Source organism: Procambarus clarkii, chromosome 12, assembly GCF_040958095.1.
Source record: "Procambarus clarkii isolate CNS0578487 chromosome 12, FALCON_Pclarkii_2.0, whole genome shotgun sequence".
NCBI classification, from domain to species: Eukaryota; Metazoa; Arthropoda; class Malacostraca; order Decapoda; family Cambaridae; genus Procambarus; species Procambarus clarkii.
Genome location: NC_091161.1, coordinates 6,781,057 through 6,792,428, shown reverse-complemented (window position 1 = coordinate 6,792,428; position 11,372 = coordinate 6,781,057). Strand labels below are relative to the sequence as shown.

The following is an 11,372-nucleotide window of genomic DNA, read 5'->3' as shown; positions in this document are numbered from 1 at the left end:
GATTCAGCTACTCGGAACAAGTTCCAAGTAGCATGGACTATGGTGAGCCCGTAGCTTACCTGGCACAGGAGCTCAAATCCTGTGGCGCAAGAAACACGGGCTATGGTGAGCCCGTAGTGGACTTACCTGGCACAGGAGTGGTGCTGTGTGTGCCTCCCTTGAGTGGGTGACTGAAAATTTTCGAGCCATACCCGAACAAGTTCATTACAGAATTCTCACTCTATTTTCTTCCATGATAAACCTACCTTTTCCCTGTCCGTCACATTATTTGAGATACAGGAGCCGCTTATGTACTTTCTCCCAACACTAACATTTTTGTTTCTCCTCACTTGCATAGCAACTACTATCATCAAAGGTGATATTATTCATATCTATTTTTTCTTATTTCTGTATGCCGTTTTACTTTAACTCTTGTTTCAACATTTTCAAGTTCAAGTTCAATTTCCTGACTATCTTCTATCATCGCTACTTCATGCTCTTCCTTACTTTCTTCTATCCCCGCTTCACCACCATCTTCACCCTGTCTACCCTCCATAGCTAACTTTTCTTAAGCTTCCATCCTCTTGTCTAACTTTTTGAGGTGTTCCAACATTCAAGTACCGAGTTCACTATATTTTCCTGAACTTTATTTCCACAAGGGTTCATTTTTTAAGCTGCATTGCCAACTACCACTAGGCTCGCCTTAATTGTCGCCGTTCCTTTCTCCCAAACGTTGGTCACAGGAGCTGTCGCTGGATTTCCGTTGTTTCCTCCTGTTTTCTGTTGTACAATATTGCCTTTCTTCGGAGCTACATCTATCCTGCTTGTAGGAGCCGGCCTGGAGTCTCTCAGATGAGCCTTTATGGGGGCATAGAGAGGAACCAGCATAGTAGACGCCTCTAGAATTGCAACTGGATGGCAAGATTTTTTCATCTTTTTCAATCTTGACTACTCTCTCGCAAGTCATGCTTCTTACCCACAGTACCGAGATCTGGGGTCTAACTGGAATTCACAAGGCATATGTCCCCAACGAGAACACTTCTTGCATAATGTGAGCTCCTCAATGTATTTTGCCACTTTCCTGCATCCTACCTCTAGCACAAAAATTCTTTCTGGAGCCTCACCCTTTAACAAGGCAACAATCTGGCTTTATTTTCACCACGTACAATGCTCCTCTTAGCCTAAACAACACTTTCAGTGTTGAGATGAAAAATATCAGGATCCAGATAAATTGGATACTTAAAAACTATTACCTTGGTGTAAATCATACCTACTTCAGGAGTAACCTTAAAGAGAGAGAGATAAATGAAACCGTCGTTAAGTGTTTCAAGGCTTTTTCTGTCCCAACTGTTATGTAGGGCAGGTTAACACGCACCTTAAATAGAGGTTCATATATACCAAACTCCTTAGCTAAAAGTCCACTCAAGCTTTTGATGAGAGTTCAGTTGACATATTGTAGGGAATAACAGCCGCTTCCTTCCCTTATTCCACGTCTCTTGCGTCCTGCTGGTGAGTGTTTCATGTTGAGAATGTCTTGGAGTTTGCATACCTGTATTCGCCTGTCCTCGATCGCTGCACTTTTTCGGTCTCTTGTTGATTTCACTCTCACTCTCATTAAGCTGTATGTGAATATTTCGCCGTTTCTCTCTGGGTATCGCTACCTGAAATGGTCTGGAATCATCTTGTCTGTCATCCTCATTCTCATAATCTGCAGATCTGGTGCAAGATTGTCTTTCACTTAGGCAGGCCTCTGCCATTTCGTCGACATACAAAGGCACTCTATCGCTTTTGCAGAAGGTTTTATTCTTGACCCTAAACCCTAGATGGCGCTGACACTTAGGGCCTCGTACACCATTACTGGGAGGCTTTGAAGCTAAAGTATGATCCCCTTGTAACAAATCAGGAATAAGGGATAAGGGAGAAAGGAAGGAAGTGGAAAGGTTTAGAAAACGTGGACGGGGAGGGGGAACTCGTCTGTGGGGCAACATAAAACGAGGGGCACATAGGAAGATGAGAGGAGAGGAGAAGGAGGAGGGATAGGAGGGAGAAAGGAGAGTAGGAGTAGAGTGAGTATAGGAGTATGGAGAGTAGACTGATTTTTAATCTATGATGGTTAATTTTTCTTTACATATTTAAGCTCCCACCCCATTTGCATTTGGGGTGCAAACATTTGCAAACTAAATCTTAATTCCACTTAAACAATGTGACAGGAACACTGTGTAAGGTCTGAGGGACCTGCCGACACCTTGCTTTTACTTGAGAGATCCGTATCCCTAGATCAGATTGGTGAGGTGAGGGGAAATGGCGGGAGCTACCTCTAGCCAGGCCACACCTTCCCTCAGTCACTCGCGCCTCACTTCACCTCACGGCGCCCTTGCTCTCGTTCCTACCTTGTTCTCTACTCGAATTTTCCATCTAGTTATCTCTAACCTTAACTTTTACTTGAGGGAACATTGATTCAAAAAAAGACAACGAAAGTCAAGCTTGTTATTCTACACATAGACATTTATTGAATCAAATTATTTCAATTTCCAGCAATTGAATGCTAGTTCTTACTATTTAACATTTTGACATCCTATTGTTTTAACACAATATTGACCTAATTAAAAGGGGGGGGGATCACCGATACCATACACTCCCACACCATACATGGCTAAATGGTTCAGATTCCACTCGTCACCACTAAGACACATTTCTGGTTTAAGACAACGCATAACTGATCTCTCACCTTCTCAACTCAGATAAATGCACCCTGAGGGTGACTGGCACCCACCAGGGTGAAAATCGGGGAAAAACTGGCTGATCACCTTCTCTCTGTGCAAGGCTGTCGCTAACTGCCCATACCTCCTCGCTGGCCGAGCCAGGGGTGGGTACTCTCGCAAGCCAGTACAACGGGCACCTTGTTGAAAAGTAATGTCGTCAGCACAAGCTGTGCCGGCTCGCCATTCCACTACCAATTCACTCTTAACCACACATATACACACAATTCCCAATTACACTTACAATTAAATAAATAAATAATAAATAAATGTTTATTTAGGTAAGGTACATACATACAAGAGATTTTACAAAGATTGATGGATTTATAGATAGAGCTAGTACATACAATACCTAAAGCCACTATTACGCAAAGCGTTTCGGGCATGAAAAACATTAATGACTAAATCTTAATACTAATAAAATGTGTTGAGAACAAATAAAAATAGAGATAAAAAAAGGGGGGAACATGGCTGAAAAAGCAGCACAAAAACAATTAGGTCGACAAACAGCGTTATTTAAAAAACTAGACATGGATTGACAATAGAGGGGTAAGGTAGGTTACAGGGAATTTATTAGGTAGGTTTACCTAATAGGTTTCAGTTTAAGTTTTTATCTTAAACTGGTTGAGAGAGGTACAGTCTTTAACATGGTTGGGAAGGTCATTCCACATTCTGGGTCCCTTGATTTGTAGAGCATTTCTAGTTTGATTAAGTCGTACTCTTGGAATATCAAAACTGTATTTATTTCTGGTGTGGTGCTCATGGGTTCTGTTACAACCTTCAATGAAGTTTTTGAGGTCAGGATTGGCATTACAGTTCAGCGTTTTATATATGTATAATACACATGAGAGAATGTGCAGTGACTTAATATCTAACATATTCAGAGATTTGAGTAGGGGTACCGATTAATATGAAAGAGTGCAAAACACTTACACTATTACACCCTAACAAACTGCCCGTCATTACTGAAGAGGAAATGGGGATAGATTTTTGAAGGTAGGACCTCTTCAACCTTCTTTAAATTAAGTTTGGTAAATCTTTTCAATCCTCTCAATCCATCCTTTCTTGGTTCCATCGCGTCCGTTGTATCCTCGATTGTTGTACCCATAGCGTCCTCCGTTTCCTCCTTGGCCGTAGCCTCCCCGTCGGTCGTCTCTGTTCCTCCAACCGTACTGCCGTCTATGAAAATGTCATTTCCATTCCATTCGCCTTAACTGTAAGGGTCTCGAATCGTGGACCCCAAGCGTGTGAGGCCGTAGCACTATCGACAAAAGCAGTTTTATAAAGGAAAGTGTGGATGGCAATTTATATGACATGGACATGGGTCAGTAATCCTCTGGGCTTCAGTAGTAGTCAGGGAAAGTTAAAACTTCTGGTTTACCAGAAGGATGCTACTTCTGGAAACTTTCCTTTTTAAGACTGCTCATAACCCTGTCGACAGTGCTACGGTCTCACAAGCGTGGGGTCCACGGATCGAGACCCATACAGTCCAGGCGAATGGAATGTTTATTTCCACGGAAGTTTGGATGTTAATTTATTGTCATTTCCATTGTTCTGTCTCGGTGGTCCTCTGCTGTCTGATCCTCCTCTGCCATCATCATTGTACTTCCGTCCTCCTTGATTCGTTGTTGTTTGGTCTTCGTTTATTGGAGTACTCCCAGCTCTCTTTTGTTGGCGGTCTTGACTATAATCCTGGTGTTGGGCTTGCTTCTGGTGGGCCTGAATCTGTTGGCTCGCTCCTCGTTGGTTTGTCTGTTCTGTGAGTCCTCCTGCTGGGACTATGTCCCCAGCTTGGAGGAGAATCGATCTGGGGTCAGGATAATATGGAGATGGAGGTGATATTTGGAAGGTGTGTCTCCCAAGATTTGGGGGTGATGTGTTTATTAAGTGCAAAATATAGAGCATGGTATATTTTGTAAATATATCTTGCTTTTGGTAGTTATGCAGGGAGGAGGATAAGGGCGGGTTGAAAGAGAAAACAGTGGTGGATTCATTGAGATACTTGAGTAGGACAGCGTGGAAAGTTAATGATTTTCGGGGAAAGTTGTGTAGGATAATAAGGTAACAATGGAATCTGAGGGAAACATAGGAATTTTAGTAAAGATTTGGTACACGGGGTTGATCAAGGGGCTCCCCACGACGTCTCGTCCGACTGCGCTGCGTCAATCGACATCATCGACTCCCTCACCCCTCCTGCAGCCGAAAGGGCACCATCCCTCTTTATAGATTCTTCACCGGTGTCAACCAAAATGTCACGTGAACAGTCCAACTCCTCGAGGAATATCCGACGTGGCCACGGGCGTTCCCAAGAGGACATAGAACATAACTCTGGGATTCACAATGAATACTGGGAACTCATGTGCCGTGGGTTTGCCCGGTTCTGTCCCATGGTCATCCCTCAGAAACGCATCGACCACCTCTGCAACCCCGTCTCCTTGAAGAAGGAACTCCGACCAGAATACAAACTTCGACACCAGGTGATTAGGAAACCAATACTCCTGTTAACCCTGCGCCCTCCCACTAGGCCAGACGAAGGTCGCCAGCCTCGCCGACAGCCCGGCGTACTTCTGTGGCTCCCCACTGTGAGCATATGTATACCCCATCTATCCACTAGCCCACAGCATCAGCTGCAAGCCCTATCCACGGTGGTTGGGCCACCGTGCTTTAATTCCCTCCTTGGACTAGTACCCTGTTGCCTGCTCAAGCTTTCTGCAGGCAAACTCGCCCCAGCCTTCTATCCCCTGCTTACCAGCTCTATGGGCATTTTCAGGCGGGGTTGCGGTGTCAGGGGGAGTCAGGATAAGGGCAGAGGGGCTGTTAAAGGAGGCAAAATGTTAGTTTTTTGAGTGGTGTAACGTGGGAGGGAAGTTGCCGGTGGTGTAACGTTGGAGGGAAGTAGCCGGTGGTGTAACGTTGGAGGGAAGTAGCCGGTGGTGTTGCGTGGGAGGGAAGTTGCCAGTGGTGTAACGTTGGAGGGAAGTAGCCGGTGGTGTTGCGTGGGAGGGAAGTTGCCGGTGGTGTAACGTTGGAGGGAAGTAGCCGGTGGTGTAACGTTGGAGGGAAGTAGCCGGTGGTGTTGCGTGGGAGGGAAGTTGCCAGTGGTGTAACGTTGGAGGGAAGTAGCCGGTGGTGTTGCGTGGGAGGGAAGTTGCCGGTGGTGTAACGTTGGAGGGAAGTTGCCAGTGGTGTAACGTTGGAGGGAAGTAGCCGGTGGTGTTGCGTGGGAGGGAAGTTGCCGGTGGTGTAACGTTGGAGGGAAGTAGCCGGTGGTGTAACGTTGGAGGGAAGTAGCCGGTGGTGTAACGTTGGAGGGAAGTAGCCGGTGGTGTTGCGTGGGACGGAAGTTGCCGGTGGTGTAACGTGGGAGGGAAGTTCCCGGTGGTGTTGCGTGGGATGGAAGTTGCCAGTGGTGTAACTTTGGAGGGAAATTGCCGGTGGTGTAACTTGGGAGGGAAGTTGCAGGTGGTGTAACGTGGGAGGGAAGATGCCGGTGGTGTAAATTGGGACGGAAGTTGCCCGTGGTGTAACTTGGAAGGGAAATTGCCGGTGGTATAACGTGGGAGGGAAGTTGCCGGTGGTGTAATATGGGACGGAAGTTCCCGGTGGTGTAACTTGGGAAGGAAGTTGCCGGTGGTGTAACTTGGGAGGAAAGTTGCCGGTGGTGTAACGTGGGAGGGAAGTTGCCAGTGGTGTAAAATTGGAGGGAAGTTGCCGGTGGTGTAACGTGGGAGGGAAGTTGCCGGTGGTGTTGCGTGGGAGGGAAGTTGCCGGTGGTGTAACGTTGGAGGGAAGTAGCCGGTGGTGTAACGTTGGAGGGAAGTAGCCGGTGGTGTAACGTTGGAGGGAAGTAGCCGGTGGTGTTGCGTGGGACGGAAGTTGCCGGTGGTGTAACGTGGGAGGGAAGTTCCCGGTGGTGTTGCGTGGGATGGAAGTTGCCAGTGGTGTAACTTTGGAGGGAAATTGCCGGTGGTGTAACTTGGGAGGGAAGTTGCAGGTGGTGTAACGTGGGAGGGAAGATGCCGGTGGTGTAAATTGGGACGGAAGTTGCCCGTGGTGTAACTTGGAAGGGAAATTGCCGGTGGTATAACGTGGGAGGGAAGTTGCCGGTGGTGTAATATGGGAGGGAAGTTCCCGGTGGTGTAACTTGGGAAGGAAGTTGCCGGTGGTGTAACTTGGGAGGAAAGTTGCCGGTGGTGTAACGTGGGAGGGAAGTTGCCAGTGGTGTAAAATTGGAGGGAAGTTGCCGGTGGTGTAACGTGGGAGGGAAGTTGCCGGTGGTGTAACGTGGGAGGGAAGTTCCCGGTGGTGTAATTGTTACGGATCCGAGTCCATCGTCGGAGCACGGAGCAGTGACAACAACGCCATCTGTGAGTCCGCTCCCGAAACCCCCTCCAAATGGACGACGCCATCTAGTGATGACGAGAGACGCGGGCAATACGTGCTGGATTCATGTCTTAATTGGCTCATGGAATAGCTGCTGCTGACCTCTGGTGAGGTGGCGCTTAGACAGCAACGCCATCAATGGAGTGAAGAGATGGACGTTTGTGTCTAAGCCTGTAAGTGAGGTTCCCTAAAGCGTCCCAGTATTAATGACGTATCTGATTGCAGAGTCGACCTGGGACTGCTGTGTTGGACGTTGGATCAGTCTACCCAAGGCAGCCAAGGTCTCTTCACGAGTCTGCTTTGAAGAAGCTGTGAGACACCCCCAGATGAACTCTGTTGAGAGTATTAGCCTGCCTGTGGCGTGGCAGAGTCGGGAATCGCCTTATCCGGGGCTGGCTGGTGGAAGAGACTAGCCACTGTGGTGCTTAGTGAGGAGAGTGATCAGCGGGTTACACGAGGCTCCTGCCTAGGGCTCGCAACCCTAGTATCGGTCGTAGAGTGGCCTACACAGCGGAGCTGATCGGTACCTGCCAGCTACAGGCTGGATTGTGGTTGAAGGCCTCCACGACGAAGCACCCAGTGGGACTGTGATTTGGCTGGCCTGTGGCCAGGGTAGATTCGTCAGAGTCACAGTGGATTCATCGTGGGCCACAGAAGAAGGAACCAGGGCTACCCAGAGTGAGCACCGTTGAGCATCCAGTGTCTTCGGAGGAAGAGGAACCTGTACATAATTGTGTAGCTATAATCCCCGTGTGTGACTGATATTTATTTATACATGGTGGAAATATATATCAGAAAAACTGGAACATTTGTATCCCTCCCCCTTTAATTTAACTTGCGTTACGGAACACACCCCTTGAAAGCCTCTACTAACTTGGGGCTGGATTCCCAAACTCTACTACCATCAGAGAAGAACCCGGTTGAGTCCCAGTGGGGCCGTAACAGTAATGTAGGAGGGAAGTTGCCGGTGGTGTAATGTGGGAGGGAAGTTCCCGGTGGTGCAACATGGGAAGGAAGTTGCCGGTGGTGTAACGTGGGAGAGAAGTTGCCGGTGGTGTAACATGAGAGGGGAAGTTGCGGCTAGTGTTCTGTGGGAGGGAACTCTGGGGGCTGTCGAGGTGGGTGCTCCAAGGTAATAGGGGACAGGGCACTTTTACATGCATAATGTTTTATTTATCCACTTACATAATACCCCGAGCACGGGTGCTGCGACGCATGCCGAGGAGACACGTGTATATGTTCTCATTTAAATGTGTTTACAGGGTCGAGAATTAGCTCTATAACCCCACCTTTTAAATTTTTGGTCACTGCAATTCAGGTATTCGTAGCCCTGACATTCATATTTTTTGACATGTTTTATACATATTTTGATGTCATAGACGAAAAATATATAATAATTTTTAGCAAAAAATATATTTTCCCATTTATATTCTTGGGATTTTAATAATAACTATTATTGAAGTTTGTACTTTAATTTTGTTTTACTAAATTAAATGATAGTACTAAAAACAGTTCACCATGTGATCCTTTTCTTGTGCGGGCAGTGTAAACTGAATGATGCTTACGCGTCTTTCTTTGATTTTTACATTTCATTCACTTGAGTCATCAAAACCTTAAACTCACGACCACTGAAGGAACGAAGGAAAAAATCAGGATAAAGCGCCAAGCCATTACTGGACAAAAGCTCTACCTGGCCTAGGGCCAGATTCACGAAAGCACTTACGAAAAAACTTACGAACGTGTACCTCTTTCCTCAATCTTTGACGGCTTTGGTTACATTTATTACACTTATGAATCGACTTGAGAGAATGGTCCAGGAGGGACCGAAACGTCGTCGTCTCTTCACCTTCTAGTGTGTGGTCTGGTCTACATTTATTAAACAGTTTACAAGTATGTAAACTTCCCATTCAACTGTTGTTATTGTTATAAACATCCTCCTGGTGCTTCGGAGCTCATTCTCTGTTTGATAATTGGAAACAAAGCCGCCAAAGATTGAGAAAAGATGTACAGGTTCGTAAGTGCTTGCATAAGTGCTTTCGTGAATCTGGCTTCTGTCTACGAACATCCCACAATAAGGTATCTGATATCCAACTGAGACTTTCAACCTCTCCTGATTGTCACTCGAGTCTGGAGGTATGTATCAGGTCAACCCGACCTCTTCAAAATAACGTCGCTTTTTGCTCGTACGCGCGCTATGGCCAAAAATGGACGTAATTTGATATGAAATCGGCTCACGAAAATGATGTACTGTTCCGTTTTCTATTTGAGTCCCCCGGCTTACTCAGTTAGGTTAGGAGAGGAAACTTCAGTTAATGTTTTTCATGACGTTTTGAAACTTTAGGATAATTTCCTGCCCTCCTAACCTACCAAAGGACCCTAAACTTAACTTACTGTTTTTGAAAAGAAATCCCAAAAATTAAATAGAAAATAAATTTCCATTTTTAATTACGTCGATATTTGGCCGTAGCACATACGAGATCAGGTGATCCACGTGCCAGTCAAATAAATTGTCAATCACAATAAAAATAGAAATAACATATCAATCACTTGCACCACCGGAGCCTCAAACTCATGATCACCGAAGTGAAAGACCGGAGCACTACTGACCAATGAACTCGCACAATAAGAGTTAAGAGTGGGTCCAGGAGAGACAACACTAGTGTGTGTCTGGGACACTCTTTCACTTGCACCATCAGAGCCAATAAAATCAGTTTATAGTGACAATATGCAGAATGATGTACAGTATCATTTTACAAAATAGTCCAGAAAATCTAGATTTCTGGAGCATCAAAATCGGGTTTGGAATAATATGATCAAAGTATGGGTATGCACAATATAGATAGAACAAATGAACAAATAGATATAGATAGAACAAAGATTCCCAGCTTAATTACATGCAAAAAAATATCATAGTGGTAATAACTTTAAGGAGATGCAGAAAACTAACATTTACTTGATCAATTAATCGAGTACTAAATAAAAACATCGAATGTTTACATTTTTATTAATTTTATTCAACATTAATATACAATTCTTTTTATTTAATGTATTTATTATTTATGTATTTTATTCAACATTAATATACAAAATGTAACCAAATTTTCAACTTCATTTGCATCTGATATAGCACACAAGACAGAGAAACATTCAGTTGAACATTTACATTTTCTTTAAAACATTTAATACCAAAATCCAAATCAAATTAACGGAATCTCAGTCATGAGATAATTGTCACTGTCAGACCATCCATACCCCTTACATAAGAACCTTTATATTTTACAAACCATTTCTTAAATACAAATTAGTGTTTACACTTTATATTGTAAACAGTGCCTACTTTTTATCAGGATTAGCTCCCATTTAAGTAGGATCTTGTGAAGGATAATGAATAATACAATAGGTGAATGGAGGTGGTGGCCCATCACCTGGGATAGGTGGTGGCTGCGGAAAGTATGCAGGGGGACGAACACCTGGAGGAGGGTGCAAGGGTGCACGAAGATGCACGAAGAGGCACACCTGGAGGAGGACGAAGACCAAGAGGGGTGCTCAAAGGAGGAGGCCCTCCAGCATGACTACCAGGAGGGGATGCAGGTCTAGGTGAGGGATGACCAGGGGGGCATTGGAGGTCGTATTGTTGGAGTACCTGCAGCTGTTGAATGTAAATTGAAAAAATTATTATGCAATTCTTCAGGTGACGGAGGAAGCGTTGGAAGGCCAGGTACAGGTTCAAATGGTTGAGGACCAGTATCGTCACCTTCGAGGTCCTCAATGTCACCAATACCAATTCCTCCTTGTCTAGCTATATTAAGGCGGCGACCCTGACAAAAGATCTTGTTAAAAGAACAATCAGCTGCAAGCTCTGCAGCAGACCGAGTACTAAACTGGACAAATGCATATTGCTCTTTAGCCACAACATTTACACTACGTAGTTCACTATACTGGTAAAACTGGTCTCTCAACAAAAAAGTCCATTTGCTATACTTCATAGGAGTTGACAAATAAATTACTTATTACATGCTTGGAGTATGATGATTTGGAAAATGGCGATAAATATCTCACCTTGAGCTCCGATGGTCTTGGTTTGGTCAGGCCACAACAAGGAACGGCATCACAGACAGGACAGAACCAGCAGCACTGAAAGTACTGTTAATAGTCCCTATCTAACATCTGATGTTCCGTCACTACCAAGATAATAACCATTTCAGGAAAACATGCACAAACGTGTTTTAACTGATGGTCTAGGAACCGTAC

The 11,372-nt window shown here is 45.1% G+C and overlaps 1 protein-coding gene across 1 annotated transcript; it reads right to left on the bottom strand.

The window, feature by feature from the left end:
- Positions 1-5,572: 5,572 nt before the first annotated feature.
- Positions 5,573-7,147, bottom strand: LOC138364196 (uncharacterized PPE family protein PPE24-like). Its single transcript, XM_069323519.1, has one exon. The coding sequence runs from the start codon at positions 7,145-7,147 to the stop codon at positions 5,573-5,575; it is 1,575 nt and encodes a 524-aa protein (XP_069179620.1).
- Positions 7,148-11,372: the final 4,225 nt, after the last annotated feature.

Excerpts from the sequence above, each read along its gene's own strand:
- LOC138364196 (XM_069323519.1), bottom strand. The coding sequence starts at position 7,147 with ATGGCGTCGTCCATTTGGAGGGGGTTTCGGGAGCGGACTCACAGATGG.